Source organism: Macrosteles quadrilineatus, unplaced genomic scaffold (genome assembly GCF_028750875.1).
Source record: "Macrosteles quadrilineatus isolate MER2022 unplaced genomic scaffold, UCM_ALF_1.0 Scaffold_2__2_contigs__length_208266976, whole genome shotgun sequence".
NCBI classification, from domain to species: domain Eukaryota; kingdom Metazoa; phylum Arthropoda; class Insecta; order Hemiptera; family Cicadellidae; genus Macrosteles; species Macrosteles quadrilineatus.
Genome location: NW_026542595.1, coordinates 117911808 through 117930599, shown reverse-complemented (window position 1 = coordinate 117930599; position 18792 = coordinate 117911808). Strand labels below are relative to the sequence as shown.

The window sequence follows — 18792 nt, the reverse complement described above, 5'->3', positions numbered from 1 at the left end:
TCCAATAATTAAATCAAATATCCTACTCCATATTTTAACACTAAAAACCGCAGTCTTGTTGTATAAAAGATTAGAAGATAAATATAACTTCGACAGTATAAAAATCAGAGATGTATATTAAATTATTACTTCTTTAACGTAACTGACTTGCTAGTTTGTACAAATAAGATGTCTATAGTAATTTCCTAAGACAACGGTAAGAGCTACTTCGATAGTATTCAACCACTTATATTCTTTCCCGTGCTTTCAAAGGTACAAAAATATGTTTAAAATAGTTAAATTTCTTCTATAAGCCAGTTATTTAGTCACAAAACTAGTCGCATTTGACTTTAAGTATGAAAACGGCTATCAAAACCCTAGTAATAAAAGTTGTTTCGGGAAATCGTGCAAAATAGACCACACTCAGTTTTTATTTAAAAATCCCTAAACTCATAAACGATCCCAACGAAGTGATGTTTAATACAACTACTCAAATCGTCTAATTTGGAATACCTTGTCAACAATTTTTGTTAAATATCAAATTTGGATGACTTGATATGATGAGTTTAAACTTTAAGAATTCCTCATAAAACCGATTAAAGCTGCAAAATAATATATTACAATAAATTCATAGATTTCGGTCATCACATTTTAATAACATGTTGGTTAGGTATTCTACCGTGACCAATGCAACTATCAGGACAAGATAGTAAACATTTACCTTTCACCAAAGAGATTAAATTCAACCCGCGCTCCGGCAGCAATTGCTTCTCCATTTCATCTTATGGCCTGCTTGATCGCTATTGCTACGCTACCTAGAGTAGCAACAATACACGGCATAAACCAGCTGAGCAGTAGACCAGTAGTTAACAGCTGATCGTATTACTTACTATTCAGTGGTAATCATTGCTAAATAAAACAGCCAATCAGAACGCCACAAACTTCCCCTGTGACGTCAGAAATACTAGAAACATATTGTACCATCTGAACATTCTTGGTAATTTGGTTGTTTACTGAGAAAATAAAGTGTATTACTCTTAAGGTATTATAAAATCATATTCATTAAATCATTGTTAAAACATTTTCAACCAATTTAAAACAATGTGTAGTTATTTCCAACAAATTGTTTACAAACTAAAAAGTACAATTAGGTTTAAAGTTTAAAAAATAAATTACAAATGATGCTAGCTTTTTCAGATGCTATCAAATAATATTTTTTATTTTGAAATAGCTTGGTAATGTTTTATTTATTATGTTAACGATAGCTTTTCTCGTTCTTTGCTACCAAGTTTGATCCTAGAACTTGAAGCATAATTTAAAACTTTAAAAAAATCAGCGAAGTGCTATACTATTAGCCTTTTTAAATTGTTGAGCAAATTTCTACATTTTTTATAGTTGATCATCACAATGAGTAAACCCCATATTTTATATAATTTTCTATTTCACAACTAAACTGTTAGATAGTGTAAAATAAAAAAAAACTATTAAACTGAACAATGAAAATGTAAACATTGCTATCTTATTATTGGTGAAAACTACTCAGTGAATTAATTATCAATGCCAATCTTGGTATCTTTAAAAGTCCTTGAACAATTTTGAAACAAGAATAAGATAAACACCTTTTCAATCTCAATTTCCCATAGTAAAAGTACGAAGAAAAGGTTCGGTAATGCATAAAGGATATAAAAACAAACATACATTGACTTTATTGTTATTATGAGGTAAGTGTATATCGAAAAGAATTTCATCTTATAGGCAAAATAAAATTAATTTTCTATGATTCAAACCTCCCCTTTTTACGTTTAAATGCGTAGTATAAAGACTTTAATGTATAATTAGTACTATAAAAAAAACTGTTAGTAGCTGTGGTCTGAACGTTGAAAACAATCAGATGTCGCTTATCAAACCAGCTGTTGTTATTGTTTATACTGTATAATGTTTTACTAATGTCTTATTAGTATTATAATGTTAAGTATTAGTATTATAATGTTTTATTAGCTTAAATGATGAAAAGTATAGTTCATGACACGGATCAAAAGTGTCTTTAAGTCTCTCGCTAATTTTGCTTTTGACATTTTACATGATTATTAAAAGTTAAGTGTACATAATTTTAAAAATCGGAGTATGTCATTGTAAAGTTGCAGTCAAATTTGTATTAAGGGATTTTTTTATTCAGTTTGTAAGTTATTGTAACATTTTGAGCGTTGGCGCAATTTCAAAGTATATTTTCATTGCATCAATCTAAATCGACAAGTTTGTTCGGTTTGGTACCCATAATATGTAGGTCTACTTTATATAAAAACCACTGGTAGTACAGTAAATGTATAGTAATTAAAATGTGTTTATAATTTATATTTAACAATTATCCTTACCTTTTTTAGTGAAAAGCTATGCAAAAAGTCTCAAGTTTACAATACTCTAGACAATTTAAAACAAATCTTACCAATTTATTACAGACAGTTACTATTCATCAACCTTTGAAACATTGTCGCTACTCGTTGTATGTGAAAGGAATTTAAATTTTATTTCATTACATAATTTTTAAACAAGTTTATTCGTGAACATCAATTTATAGACTAATATTGTAAAATGTTCCAAACTAACTTTCAAAATATCCAAACAAATAATGAGCATGCTTTGTGTTGTTTTTAAACCCCTTTTTACATGTTAATCGTATATTCCAGGTAGGATCTTTCGAATCTAAACTACCATTTTTTTTATTCAATTTTAAACAGAACAGTTAATAACTTGCTTCTTTTATGCTAAATAAAAACTTTTCATACATAACTATACAGACTTATGCAATAGCCTAAGCATTTTGAAATATTGAAATGAAAATTTGTAATAATGTTCCAGATAGTTTCTTAAGGTTTTACAGCTAGTTTAAATATTAGAACCATTTACTTAATCAACATTGTTAATTTATAAGTAAATATATCTTACTTGATTGCTCTAGTCAAAATAAGTAAGAAAAACACTTTTGTCATAATTCGTTGGGATTTAAATAATATTAGTTGGTAACGTTAAACATTTTTATTTGCAAATAATACAAACAACAAAAGGCATCATTTACACATAGATAAATAATAAACTTTACAATACCTAAAGCACAATTAAAAACTACTTAGAAATGTACAAAAGTATAAAAGATTGCACAGCCAAAATAACGGCATTACCTATACACAAGGAACTTGCAAAATGTACAAAGTAGAAATTTTATTACTCCGACTATTGCATTGCTTGAAATGCAATTATTTATTTGAAGTTTTTAAAGTATGCAGTTATAAGTTAAAAGTATTGACACTTAATTACAGTTCTTAATAGAAATAAACGAGTTCTAAATTTTATTGGAGATCAGAAAAAATATCCATACAGAATATAAATTAATCCATATTCGCTTTAAACGCTACGACTAAATTTCGTTATTTTTGGTGTTGTGAATATAATTCACATCATTATGCAAAATAATAAAAACTAGTTCGTTCTCTTAAAACAGATCAAAACTATCGAGTGCGTGCTGACCAAAAAAATTAATATTGTTACAATATTTACACGTATAAATGATTTTGTGAAAACAAATTATTCTTGTTATGCTGTTTATTGCAAAAAATTGCTTTGATTTTATATTATGTTTTTCTAAAACAAACGTAGACCTAATTCCCTTCGCTCGATTCCAATAAAAGAGGCTACTTTTGTTGCGTAAAATGGAGTAAATTTTATTTTAAAATACTATATTATTTAAACCATTGTTAATATTAATATTAAGTTGAAACATGCAAAATTCGTTCAAAGTTGTATTTTCACGAACTATGCTTTAGTTTAAGATATTTCCCCTTGAAATTATAAGGTTTTTGGTAATTAATCGTAATAAGTAACTAATAATAAAGAATTTTGCTATATAATTAACACATGATAAAACAGGTTCGCCAAAACTAATGCTGGAAACTTTAATTTAAGAGCAAAAAAGTAAACTTCATTTCAAACAATTTTGTAAATTTTTTTATTGTTAATTATTAAACGAATTAAATACCGTATTAATAATTATTGATCTAAAATCATGAGCCACTAGAGTTCGTAAAGTATAATCAAGGCAAATACAGTAAAGCTATTTATTGGTATGATTTTGAAACCCTGATATACAGTCATTAACTCAAATAATAAATTACCTAATACAAATAGTTTTGGGTTATTTATTTTAAATAACGGTCATTATTATTTATTATCTTTTTGTGAAACATTTTCCATTTTCAAGCATTTTAAAATGAAATAGGCCTAGAGCTAATTTTTCTAAAAAACTTCATTGGCTCATAGTAATAGGCTAGACTGTTTATTGGCCTATCTATACTTTTTTTTTTAATAATAATAAGGTAGGCCTACTGAAAACAAATCATTTCATGCATAATTGTCATAGAATTATATTGGACAGTTTCGTATTAGAAATACGTTTCTATCATGCAAACAATTTTTGTTTAAGACCTTTAAGGCTATCAGCGAAATAAGTATTAAAAATGCTTCATTATTTGAAAATGTAAAACCAAAGTCAATTACTTCATATTTAGAAAATTGTTTTGATCAATTTTTGTCTTTTGAAGTCAAAATCCGACCTTAATAGTATAATTATAATTGTTTCAATTGAATAAAATTGATGTTTAAAGGAAATCATAATTCTTTTAAAGATAAATCATTATATATATTTTTTTTTACATTTGTTCGGTTTTAAATTTACAATTTTAAACTAAAAACGATAACCAGGGTTAAAATCAAAAATTTTTGCTGAGCTCTACTAATCAACGTAATTTAAAACTAAAATTCAAAGCTTTCTTTATAGGTTTTGCAAATGTTGTACTAATGTTGTGATTATGATGCTAAATAGTTGTAGTTTTAAAATATCTTTACATGTTGGTTCTCCGGCAAGAACCAAAACTTAACTGTTAATTTTGCATCCCGGTTTTTCTTCCTATTAAAAGATACATGTTGAAAATAAAAACATTACTTTCAGCAATCGTGAGATAACTAACAAGTCAATTTAGATATTTATTTGCGTTTTAGGTTTTATTTGATTGTTCATTTTCGCCTATAAACACCAAAAAACTGTTTTGTAACCTATAAAAGAAAAATTCTAATCTAACCTGTATTTTAAAATTTAAACCCCAATAAAAATTAAAAGCCGTTAAAAGTACGCCTAACGCTTATAATGCCTTTTGAATAGTGCGTGGCATCAGAAATCTGCACCGCAAGTTAAATAATGTCAACATAACAATATTAAAGCTATTATTTAAGCTATAGGTTTACTGATGGAGGAAAGAATCAGAGATCAGACGCTTTTAACATTGTCCCCAAAATGAAAAATCTAACAAAAATAAACTAGTTGTTTTTCAAGCAAGTTAAGCATGAAAGAGTGAAAAATTCATGCTCTCTTAATTACCGTCCAATTTCCGTTAACTATATTAACTATATTAATACAGTTAAATATTTAGTAAAGAATTTTACAAAACGTGAGCATTAAACTTTATAATTTCGGATACCTTGTTAATCGTAGATGAAAGAAAAATGGAGAACTACAACCTTTTGGAAAGAAAATATTATGGAACATCTGTCTGCTTGGCCCGAAATGCTACCTCTGATACTTTCCTCATATTCTAGATTGTTGTTGAACATTACAGATTGTCGAAGGCGCTGGAGTTTGTGAGAAGTTCGCGCGTGAGTCTCCAGACCTGCTTGGCAGCGTTCTCCAGCGCGCTCGGCGACTTGCCCTTGAACAGGTCGAGCTGAGGAAGGAAGTAATGTGGACATCTGCGACATTGCAGACAAGATATCAGCTGGAGAAGAATACCGTTGATGCGATCTCCAAGACTGGCTTCGTCCCATTCTGTTTCCATCGGATGTTTCTCACATTCGTACAGCACCAGGGTCTTTATGTGGTAGCTGGTCACAGGGCTGCCAGGAAGTTCTAAGTGTCGGTCTCTGAGAGTTTTCAAAATGCTTAAACATCTTCTTCTGCACGCCCCGAAGAGTAGTCTGCTTTCAACTTCGGTGAATGACATAACCCAAGCATCACCTTCCATCGCTGATTGTTTCCCTTGGATCGTGTAGCATTCCTTGGAGAGAAGGTCGAACCCTTCAGTTTTCACCTCAGCTACGATATTAGGATGAGGCCAGGGTATGTGCGGTATGGGCCAGTGCGCTGCAGACCTCGGCCATACTCCGGAACACTTGAAGGACGGCGTGATCTGCACCACGTACCTCTCGCGTATCCTCAGCTTCACCTCGGTCGTGTCGGCGATCATCTTGACAGAATCACGGTACGCGCATTTGTCACACGCTTGAGCTACCAGAGTCTGGAACCTCGACCTGATCTTGCGAGCGGAGAGGTACCCTGAGGCGGTGATGAACTCCACCCAGAGCGACATGGACCTCTTGCGGCCGTCGCCCAGCTTCAAGACGGCGCACCCGGGGATGGAGCCGTCGTCTACGAAGTTCAGCAGTCCCATCTGGTTGAGGTACAACACTACCTCGAACTCCACTGGGGAGAGAACGTCGAGTCCTTCGAATCTTCCGTTGCACTCGGTCAGTGACGAGATGAACCGAGGCTCTTGCACTTCCACTTCGCGCAAAACGTCTTGCACCACTTTACACACTTCGCGGATTGTCTTCGCTATGGTAACTTTCCTAGCTTGAACTCGCTCCGTGCTGTATTTGTTTAGCTGGTAAAGCATTTTGGACTGTGCCGACAGCATGTCTGCCGGCACCAACATTGTGTTAATTTTTAAATTTATGTATTAGTAAAAAAATTTTGTATCTAAGTTAATGGTCGTATCTATCAAATACAATTTATTCTTGATAAAATTAACTGTTTAGAGTTTAACATATTTGGGGTAATTATAGTTATTGCAAATATATTTTATAATAGTAGGGTTATAGAACAATTAGAAAAGCACTTTGAACACCGGCGCACTTCAACAGATCACTCGACGGTATCCATAGGTCATCTGAAATGTAACAGACATAACAACAGCACGACACTGACTAACACTGGTACAGCGACGAGCAAAAAGAAACAGAGAAACTCTCGCACAAAACTATTGATCCGGTCGAGAGTCGGGCTTCACGGAGCGGAATAAATGTGTGCGGCGAAATTCCCGCGAGTCGGGCTGCAGGAATAAATCTACCGGAGGGCGGCACCGGAGGCGCGGCGCGCGCAGCTATTGGCTGAGACGAGTGGAGCCACGCCCCACCGGTGAGGGGGAGGGGACTGGGGAGAGAAGTAAAACTTGAATATCCTGTCAGTATCCGGCGAGAAACTGCCACGGACACTGGTGTTATATTTTGTGATAGTTTAATGTCAACTTGTCTAAGTGTGAAGCATCCATGGGTAACACGGGGGACCCGACGAGCGGGAGTGCTAGGCGATCACTGTGCGGAATCCGTTTGTTGTTGTTCAAGTAGAAAATAGTGTAAACGCCGGAGTGATAGATAAACATGCTGGTGCCGCAGGATATGATGGCCGCCCAATCTAAGATGTTGTATCAGCTGAACAAGTTCTACAACGAACGAGTGCAGACGAGGAAGACCACGGTGGCGAAGACCATCCGCGAAGTGTGCAAAGTGGTGCAAGACGTTCTGCGCGAAGTGGAAGTGCAGGAGCCTCGGTTCATCTCGTCCTTGACTGAGTGTAACGGTCGTTTCGAAGGGTTGGATGTACTTTCCCCGACCGAGTTTGAAGTGGTGTTGTACCTCAACCAGATGGGAGTGTTCAACTTCGTGGACGACGGTTCTCTGCCGGGATGCGCCGTCCTCAAGCTCAGCGACGGCCGCAAGAGGTCCATGTCGCTCTGGGTGGAGTTCATCACCGCCTCAGGGTACCTCTCCGCTCGCAAGATCAGGTCGAGGTTCCAGACTCTGGTAGCTCAAGCGTGTGACAAATGCGCGTACCGAGACTCTGTCAAGATGATCGCCGACACGACCGAGGTGAAGCTAAGGATACGCGAGAGGTACGTGGTGCAGATCACGCCGTCCTTCAAGTGTTCCGGAGTGTGGCCGAGGTCTGCAGCGCACTGGCCCATACCTCACATACCCTGGCCTCATCCAAACTTAGTCATAGAGGTGAAAACCGAAGGATTCGATTTACTTTCCAAAGAGTGTGCCGCGATGCAGGGGAAGCAATCCGCTATGGAGGGTGACGCTTGGGTTATGTCTTTCACCGAAGTTGAAAGCAGACTTCTCTACGGAGGATGCAGAAGAAGGTGTCTTAGTATTTTGAAAGTTCTTAGAGACCGTCATCTAGAACTTCCTGGCAACCCCGTGACTAGTTATCACATAAAGACTCTTCTTCTCTACGAATGTGAGAAGCACCCTCGAGACACGGAATGGGACGAAGCCAGTCTTGGAGATCGCATCAACGGTATTCTTCTCCAGTTGATATCTTGTCTGCAATGTCGCAGATGTCCACATTACTTCCTTCCTCAGCTCGACCTGTTCAAGGGCAAGTCGCCGAGCGCGCTGGAGAACGCTGCCAAGCAGGTCTGGAGACTCACACGCGAACTTCTCACAAACTCCAGAGCGTTTGACAAACTCTAGTGCTTCCAAAGTGTTTCCTTTCTATACCTGTTTTCTCTCTTTATCCACGCAAGTATTATTTATATTTTATTTATTTTCCTGTTAACTTACGAAGCTATTCTATTGTCTTAAACATATTTAGGAGTGCCCAAATTCTCTTGGAGATGAACTCCCATTTCAATCTTGAGTTCTTTTTTTACTATTAGCCTACATCTCAAGAGACCCAATAAGGTTGTAGGATTCCCAAATTGATTTTTTCTGCACTCCTTCTAATTTTCCCCCACACATGCATTATTTAACACACAGTTCACTTATATTTTAAGGATTTTCCACCTTTATTAAATTGAATTTGACTACTATCCTCCCCACTTCTATTCATTATAGATTATTATAATTTAAACATCTTTGAAGGGTTCGACAAGTCACTGACAGAAAGTTGATGATTCCAACCCTTAGCCTATTTTAATTATGTAACAATTATTGTGATAACATTTCTACCCTTCCTTTGAATATTTATTCAGAGATTAGTTAACTGAACATCATGGGCATTTATCAAATTGTATACGCAAAGTTGAACAGTTTTTCTTGATTGTGCAGTGTTTTTAAGTCAACTGCCTTTTTTATAGTGTGTGTTGGCATTATTGTTCAAGTATAACCTACCAGGTTTGTAGCGGTGCAATATTTATTGTAGATAAATTGTTGTTTTTGTAAATACAATTATTTTCAGTTATCAAATATGGAGTATTATTACCTCGAGTCAAGACCTACTTTAGAGTCACATCCACCACACAGATCTTTACATTTTAAATATTTGCGGCTTAGTAATTTGTAGTTACTTAGTCATACACATCATCCAGTTTTTGAGGTTATTTTTCAAAAACACATTAATTTTGTAATTTAATGCTAACTGGGAGGGTATTTTTTAGTCATCCTCTGGTTGTTAAATAGTTGTTAAAGTTTGGTATTAAAAAACAAACTGGTAATGAAGACAACTGTTGAAAATGACTAAGAGAGCAATTTAAAATAATAGGTTTTGAGTTTACTAGATATTAAGAACAAAATATGGTAACAGGTGTCAAATAGCATTTTAAAGAATTCCTAACCTAAACAAAGGATTTTATATTGAATTCTTGTGTGTGACAAACTTAATTAATTTATGTAAAGCATTGTTTGGATTAGATTTTATTTATCAAGCAGTTGAAGTCTTTCTAGTATAAACACGTGTGGAAACAGAACAGAACATCCTACAAGATACATAGGAGACGCCTTAAATTTCAACTATAAGAAAAAAAAAAGGTTGGAGTCAAGAACAAAAACAACATAAACCCTTAAAGTTTAAAATGTATTAAAATTGGAGAAAAAAACTTGTTGGTATTCATATAAGACTTGGTAACATTTGCCGAAAATTTTCCTTTAGAAATAGCCTAGGCATGTACGTTTTGCTAAAAAAAAATTAAAAAAACTTTTAGTGTAGATTAATTTAAGTGCAAAAACTGGTACCTACTAAGAATGTTATCATAATCATCATAACAGATAAAAATCGTAATGCTTCTAAATCTAAATACTATGCAGTATAATTATAAATTCGTTTTACTGGAATCGAAATACAGTATTCTTAATAAAATAACAACTTGGATTCTTGTGTTAATACTAATAGTGTTAGCCTAACTTATGAAATGATGCAATTCTACCTGTTCTTATGACCAACCAGAATATTGGGGGAATAATTGATGCTGATTTGTGATATCAGTATAAATTTAAAAAAATTAACATTCTGTGAATAATTTTTTTTTTTATAAAACATTTAGACGTACAAGCACACAAAAAATTTAATTTGCTCAAATAAAAAAAAACCTTTGAATATTAATAACATAACTAAACAAGTTGGAGAACAAATTATTCTTTCATAACGAATAAAACTTTTTACAAATTTATGTATCAAATTTCATACTGTTTACAATACAAACGGACTCAATTTTAAGTAAGTAATTTGAAATTCTAAAAAACCATAAAGTAAAACAATAAAATACAAATAAATTATATTTATTATTCTTTTTATGACATTAATAAATTACATTCTTGTAAAAAATGAAATTTTCATCAGCGTTATTCTTCTATTCATTTATTCATCAATTGCACATCATGATTAGTATTGCCAATATATTAAGTAATGAGGTAGTTACCCTAAAAAGTATCAATCGTCTCCAGGTAGGCCTGGTTAAATTTCCCAATAAAAAGGAATACGATTCTACTCCATATCAGGGATTTAATTATTTTATTCAAAAATTCAAACACAATTAATATTTGAGTGAATACTAAGAAGCATGATTAGAACCCAAACAACAAAGGAGCTAAGACTGTCGAAGAGTATATAAAGGCTACTTACAGTCTTCGCAATCCTGAGTTAAATGAGCACTACGGCCGTTTCGGAGATAACTCCATCGTCGGGTGCGTAGTCATCATACTCTAAACTGAATTAGGCCTATTTACATATTTACATTTTTTACGAGGTTTCTTCATTTTCATTGCGTCAATGTTTAATAAATAGTACATACAACACAAGACACGGACACGACACGAAAACATTCAGGCACGTGCACGGCTAAAAACTGACGACCGACTGATCGAACTTTATCACTGCAAAGGTTGGGTGGACTACTGGAATAACTGATAACACGTGTACCAACATAGCTGCTCAAATTATACCTTGTCCTGTTTGATTTGTATTATTGTCTCAAAAATTGGATTGGCTGCTGAATTAGTCTGGGAATTAATTATTAAGTTCGGTTCTTTAGCTGTACTGGTGTAAATGTGGAAATTTTCAATACAATTAAGTTTGTGACCTTTGCTACCAATATGGAGTATTTCTAAACTATTAATTTCAGAGTAGTCGTGACAATACTTTTGGATGTGTTCTGCATAATTTGAGTATAATGAATAATCTTGTCGAAGAGTGACATAATATCCCGCAAAATTTTTTTTAACGAATCATGTATTTTTTATCGAATTTTCTTTTGAGTAAAAATACATAATATCCAAAGCAATACATTGTATATGTCTTAAATTTAAAGTATGATTTTAAACCAAAAAGCTGATTAGTCTTAAGAAAGTGATTTAGCTAAAAACCTCCTTCCATTTTAACTGTTTACAAAATGCATTTCATAATTCATTCGGCATGAAAAATCAAATTATATCTTGGATTTGTTCAAACTATGAAAACTGAATTAACATGTATAACAAACAAGTGTTGTAAAATATGTTATTGTTGGCAATGCTGTAGGATAATAGCAAAGCCGCTGCACGGAAAGAATACTTGTCAAGAAAAATATAATATACAGTATTTAATATTACAATTTAACAAATTGCAAGATTTTTAACTGTGATTAAGGCACTGATAAATGATTTGACTTCTTAAGTTCGTGGCTTAATACAAACAAAGCTTGATCGAGTGAAGTTTTGCCGACTTTTTAATGATATTTTCCAAAACAGGTGTTTATTTAATACATTTTTATACACAAAAATAACAAAACTAAGAGGAGTTTACCTATACTTAAATTTGAAATATAGTTTTTTAATCATTCTAGTAAATTTAAACTCAGGGCTTAAAGTTAAAGTTTCATTAATATTGTTTAATTTCATCACATCACCATTTTCCATCTATTTATAACCTAAACATATACGCATGGGCTACCTTAACTATAACTTGAAACTGCCACAATAAATGTTTAATATGCAGATAATTATTCAGTGAACGGAAAGAGGGTGAAACAGAAGGAAAAGAGGGAAAGAGGATTTGTCTCCAAGGCAACATCAAAGGGAGAAGAGATGAGAACTTTGGGGTTGCTACAAAATGGATACAGCGAGAATACTCCAACATGTTGCAAAAGTGTATACACAAGTTCCTTATATCTCTGTTCGATTATTGGACACGATTGGGAAACAAGAGTACCAAGGGTTTTCTTTACTATTTAAGTCTTTTGTATATACTAAACGTACGAATACAATAAAAAACTAAATCAATCAGGCACCCGACGTAGTAATAAACATTGAATTGTTTTTAGGATAGTAGAATGGATTAAAAACCAACAAGCACGGAAAGCTAGTGTAAAGAATCAATTTTAACAAGATCCAAATTGGGATCAACAACGTGAATAGCATTACTTAATTTTAATCTGTTGTGTCTGTCCAGCCTCTTTATATATAGGTTCTAAATTGCGTTGGGATACTTATTTTATATTGGAAGTTTCCAAAATATTTTATTTCCTATTCAAAATACAGTACATACGGAATATGAAAGAAATAGCTATCTAAGCCCAAACTGAACCTACTCTATAGTCATTTAAAGGAGTTTATCGGGAGTAGCAACGGATTTTGGACAACATATATTTTTGTAAAAACATACATATATACATTATTCAAAAAATAAAAATAAAAATGTTATGTTACAAATGTTAACCAAACCAATTAGCAATTATTGACTTAGGTTTCTGAATTATTGAAGTGTGGGTAGATCAATGATGCCTTATAAGATATAAAATTATTGTGCGTCTATGATACTATTTAGACGAAAATAACAGTTAAAATGAACAGTGTGTTTGATTAGATTTTGTTTAAGAAAATGTACAGATAAAATGTTGTACCATCACAACAAAACTGTAATACTAATTTGGTTTCAAAGAAATCTAGCTTGCTGCAATATACTTCCTAATTTAAATGGATTAAAATCTATTACAAAAACAGTTCTTTCTAATTTCATCCTTTTTAAGTTTGTTAATAAAAAATTGTATTCGAAGGAATTTTTGTAGCATAATGTAGTTTATGCCACTTATAAATTTGGAATTCGAGAGGAGAAATACATTTTACGGCGTTCCATATTTGTATTTAAACACAATTCCTTGCCATATTGCATAATCCTTTTACACTGTTATTTGTCCCATAAGGAGTTAATTTTAAATAGCAGGTCCCCTTTCTTATGCTTATGGTTTAGATAGTTCTCGCTTTCCTTCCAAACTTGAACCCAATCCTTTATTTAGAGTCCTTGGAGCCTAACTATGCTTACTCATAAAACAATTATTACAAAGACTACAAAAAATATCTAATGTTATAGAGCCCTAGATATTTAAATTACAATCACTTTGGTGTTTTAACTAATATTTTGGGATGTTAAATAATTCTTCAGCGAGTTCAGCGGCTGTTTAAAATATATAAAATATGGTTACTAGCCTCCAAGGACTCTTATTTGATAATCAGTGTGATGAAGTATAGTATGATGAGTATGAGTAGACTACAGTAAAGAGTATCATTATAGTATGATATAAAGTAAAGTTTGTCACATAGTTTGATAGATTTTGTGGAACATTCTATCTCCCTACCGATTATATAACTTGTTGGATTAATTCGATAAAATTAGGCCTACTACTTAGGAAAGTAGGTTTTACCGTAGACTTTAATGGTTTGGTCTAACCATAATGTACTTTTTCTCCAATTTCGATTAAATTTAGTTCAAAGATGATAAACCAACGCAAACTTGAATTAGCTTGCGAACTAACGATTCCATCATAATAAGGAGGATTTTTAAAACTGTTAAAAAAATTAAAACCCTGTTTTCATCATTGAAAATAACATTGAAGTAAGATACAATTTAGTTAAATTAATTAGCATATCCTTTTACAAAATCAATATTTAACTGTTGGTTTTAAAAATTAAATGACAACATTTCATGTTGTCTTGTAGCGCCGCCAAAGCTAACTATTTGAGTGAATTCTATTTGAGCAAATTCTTTTTCCCTCTTTTAAATAACCCTTATATATTAATTAAATATAGTAAATAAATAACTCACTTTATTCGCTTGTATCCTACAAAGGCATAAAGTAATTTAATAATTAAATGCATATCCACCCTAATGCCACTCGTTCAATTAGTTCAACGTTACGAAGATGAAAGTCTTTAGAGTTTTAATTTAACAGTAATCTTTACGATAAACTTGATATTTTAACCGTACTCAACATTTATAAAACGAGTTTAATGTTGGTTTTATTTTCTCACAATGTGTCCTATCTTTCGGAGTCATCTTGAAACCCAAACACTTGTACACATTGCAATTGAAAACACACAACACATATTGACCACAATGGCTTTGCAGCGTGAAACAATCAACGCCGTGTGATATACGAGCGGAGAGAACAAAAACTATGCGGCGATTTGCCCGTAAATCCACACCGGCTGACTGACTCTGCCTAATCACCGGCGTAAAGCATAAATATCAAATTGTAATTTAAAACACAAAGATTCCGATGCGGTGTTTTCGGATCGTAAATAACCAGTTTTAATTGCGAACAGAGATTCGCGAGTGTTTCATCTTGCCGCGGACTGGCCTCGTTACGCGCGCTACATGCTACATGCTACATGCTACATGCTACATGCTACATTCTACATGCTACATGCTACATGCTACATTCTACATGCTACATGCTACATGCTACATGGCGATGTAGTGGTGTAGTGGTGTATCAGTGTGAATACAGTGTAGAATTGGAGGGGTTTAGAGATGCAAGTGCTACATTAGTAGGGCTGGTGCTGAATTGGGAGGGTGTAGGGATTTAATGATGTAAGAAAAGTTGGTATAGCATTGTTGTAGGCATGTAGTCAAGAGGCGTTAGGTGTTATGATACATCGCATATAAGTGTAGGAAAGTAGAATTATGGTAATTAGTAGCTTTGTTAGTATAGTTCGGCCGCTTAGAAAACGACCTGCGCGCTAATGCTAAACCATTGCTGGAGGAGGTCGTTTTCTAAGCGGCCGACCTCACCCAATATGAAATTTGAAGCTAAGAAAATAGACTAAGTTAAGGACCATCTCACCACGAGGGTACTAGCTTTGACTATTAATACAACTAGACATTCCATCCCCCTGTAAAATTTGTAGCCAGTTTCTTTAACCAAAAGTTGATGTGAGCCACCGACAGATTGTGCTGATCCAAACTACCGATTTCTGTCGAATACACAATCTTTTTTACCAATTAAAACCAATGGAATGACTTATTGTGAACTATAGTGACCCATTAACTTGGCCAGCAACAGAAAATAAGGCAATAGTCAATGATACTAAAGTATTGGGTTAAATATTAATTGAAATCTATGCCAACAGCTGATTGATTTATCACTTGACACTGTTATTAGTAGGTAGACCATCTCAACAGATTGCACCAAGTTTTTTTTGCTTCAAATTTTTATATTTGATGAAAAATACTCTGTGTGTAGTCAATGGTAGTAGATTTTTAGTGATGTAGACATATTAGGAGATAAATATGTAGGTATGACAAATCACCAAATAATGTAGAGATGTAGTTACATGATGGTGTAGGTTAGTAGTTATAGGCAGTGTAGAACTGAAGCTACAGATGTAGTGTATGTAAGATGTAGTGACAGTGTTACATTGTATAAGATGGGCGTGTTTTTATCTAGTCATGTTGAGGGGTAGTTTTTTAAACTCACTACATTGTCACCGTGTAGAGAGAGATGTAGAAATATAGTGTAAAAGTGTGTCAGTGTATTCTGTAGCAGTTTACAGTTGTAGGAATTCAATTGGATGTTAGGGATATTGGGTGTTTAGGAAGAATAAGTTGAGAGCTAAATATTGAACTAAACCGATATCATTATTTAGATATGCACGGTTTTACTGTATACTGTAAAGATGTATTGATACAGCGATGTAGTAGCGTTGACCAAGATAAGTTCACAGATAGTTTAAACAATTTATCACCAATTTTACCCAGACATAATGGTTTTTGATGACACGTATCTAGAATCAAAATTCATTAAAAATCGCATTACCTCTTTTATTGTCTGGATATAACTAACAACAGTCAGTAAAACTATCTTAGTGTGATTTAGTAGCAACATATTACAACATGTATTCATTATTGTAAAAATTAAAACTGCATAAGCACATTTTCTCACAAATTGTTTCGCGTCCCCAAAAGGGCGGCGAGAGGAGGCGCGAACCCGGGAGTTTTACGATCAGCTGATTACCTGCTGATTGTCGACTTTATTATCAGCTGATTAAGAGGTGGCGGGTTGCGCTCTGTAATCATCTCGCCGCAAAAACATCAAACCAACACTTGAACCGCAAAAGAGCGCTCACCGTCAACACCTACACCCCAACACTGTAAAACGTTCCCCATACGTGGTAAAAATTGCATATGGCGTGAATAAAACAAAAGACAAAACGTATTAATGTTTGTAATAGTCTTAACCGTCCATGTTTACAATAATCCCTTATAAGTATTATCACGAAAATAATCAGTGTTTAAAACTTTTAATGACGCTGACAGTACAACTATTGATGAAACATACTACTTCCATTGGCTGTGATCGTCCTAATGGATGAGCTGATGACTATCTCAAGGCTATACCATAGATAAAACAGTATGCTTATTAAACATATTTATGCGGTTTAAGGGGAAGTTCCCCCATCACGTTTTCATGCTTAATGTATGTTACAACTGATTAGGAGCTCTTCCCCTAAAACCACCTAAATCTTGTGAACGGAGTATAGTTCTGTCCGGTTTTTGTGGAAAGCGTTCTTTTTACTGTTTTATCTATCTAGTTTAAAACTTATTTGACCAAATACAACTACCTTTAAAGCCATAGCTTGCCTTTTGGTAATATAACTAAAGAGTAGAGTGCATATTGTAAAATTAACCCTAACATAAAAGAAGAAAAAATAAGTCGACTTTTGCAAAAAACAAAACTGTAAAGAAACAAGTGTGTTGCAAAGTGTGAACTACTATAGTTGCCTGTATAAATAATCTTTGATTAAAAATTTCCACAAAAATGAAACACAAAACCAAACATAAGATTTTACAACAGAATGACAAGTGTACCTGGATCAGCTGTTTAATTGCATTTTCAACCTCAGGTGTCACCGTAGCCCCGAGCCCCACTCACGTCTTAACGACAGTTATCAATTTGCTCTCTGCAGCCCCGCATTAAACATTGAAGCCCTCTCAGCGCCACTTAGCGCCAGATGTTTTTGAGTCTCACGGTTTAATGGGTATTAATCGAAGGAGCTGGCCTGACTGCCCTACAGGCCTATTCTACCTACTCCCCTGTGGTGGCTGGTCTACTGCGTTGGGGCACAGGGTTCAAATCCAGGGAATCACCGATAGTTATAGCCACATAAAAATATAGTGCCAAGGAGGTTTCTAGCCTTGAGCGTTGGTCTAGAGGAGCTTTAGTTTTGAATTTCGCGTCGAAAAAATGTATGGTTAGTAGGATCGTAGGGAATCAAAAATTTAAGTTTCATACAGAACACAACACTTTACTCTTAAGTATTAGAAAGATCTCCTTTAAAACCTCGTGAAGCAACATAATTGACTTAAAAACCTAGTAGGTAAGATTTTATGTTGTTTAAACTACGTACTAGATCATCAATATACAAATTGGCGACACAATATTTTTCTACTTTGTTTTTTCCATCGGAGTATTCTTGGATTATGAAGCTATTTAATATTGTTTTAGCCTACAATAAACAAGAAAAAGGTATTCAAAAACATTACAAAAAAAATTTAAAACGATTCCTTAAAATATAGTACTTGATTCCCATTTATGAAACATAAACAAAATATAAAACTCTCAAAATAAGGACCCAGTTGTAAAAAAAAACGATCTACTACGTATATGTTTTTGAAACGGCGATTAAGAAAAGGTAACAAAAATGTAGTAATGCCTAACAATACTTATTTGTAATGTATATTTCGTGTTATTTACCGAGATTAAAATAAATTTAAAAACATTACTAAACATTAAGGTGGTGGTTGAAAGTAAAACTACGCACTTCAAACAAACCTACTGATCACCCCGTCTTTTCTAAGGTTCCACAGTACCACAGAAAAACCAAGACAGATTCATCCCTCTGTGGTACTACCTTTACTTAAGCAATGTCAAACACTACAAAAATGTGAACCCCGTATTAGGGACCACGTATTTTCATATTCTCACATCTAAAAATAAATTCCACTCACCACCGCAAAGCCATACACTACGTACCTGAAAGCAAACAAAGTTTGTTAGTTGTCAAACATTTACTGAAATCACAAGTATCACTAAACGATAGGAAGTGCAGTAGCTGAACACTACGACACCCTCCCTCGTAGGGTCCAGGTGTGTATAAGAGGTCTCCGTTACACAAAACACTCTCAACACCACTTTGTCGGGACATTAGCCCACTCACTGTAACAGTAGTGGTATATAGCCA

The 18792-nt window shown here is 33.8% G+C and overlaps 3 protein-coding genes across 16 annotated transcripts in view; 1 reads left to right on the top strand and 2 right to left on the bottom strand.

Moving 5' to 3' along the window:
- The window catches only part of LOC128988189 (neurobeachin), a 632264-nt gene that overhangs the window by 45595 nt on the left and 567877 nt on the right, over positions 1-18792 (bottom strand). The window lies entirely within an intron of this gene.
- Positions 4639-7077, bottom strand: LOC128988192 (protein mab-21-like). Its single transcript, XM_054409452.1, has one exon. The coding sequence runs from the start codon at positions 6732-6734 to the stop codon at positions 5637-5639; it is 1098 nt and encodes a 365-aa protein (XP_054265427.1). The 5' UTR covers positions 6735-7077; the 3' UTR covers positions 4639-5636.
- LOC128988191 (protein mab-21-like) lies at positions 7278-9270 on the top strand. Its single transcript, XM_054409451.1, has one exon. It carries the CDS (start codon positions 7459-7461, stop codon positions 8554-8556), a length of 1098 nt encoding a protein of 365 aa, XP_054265426.1. The 5' UTR covers positions 7278-7458; the 3' UTR covers positions 8557-9270.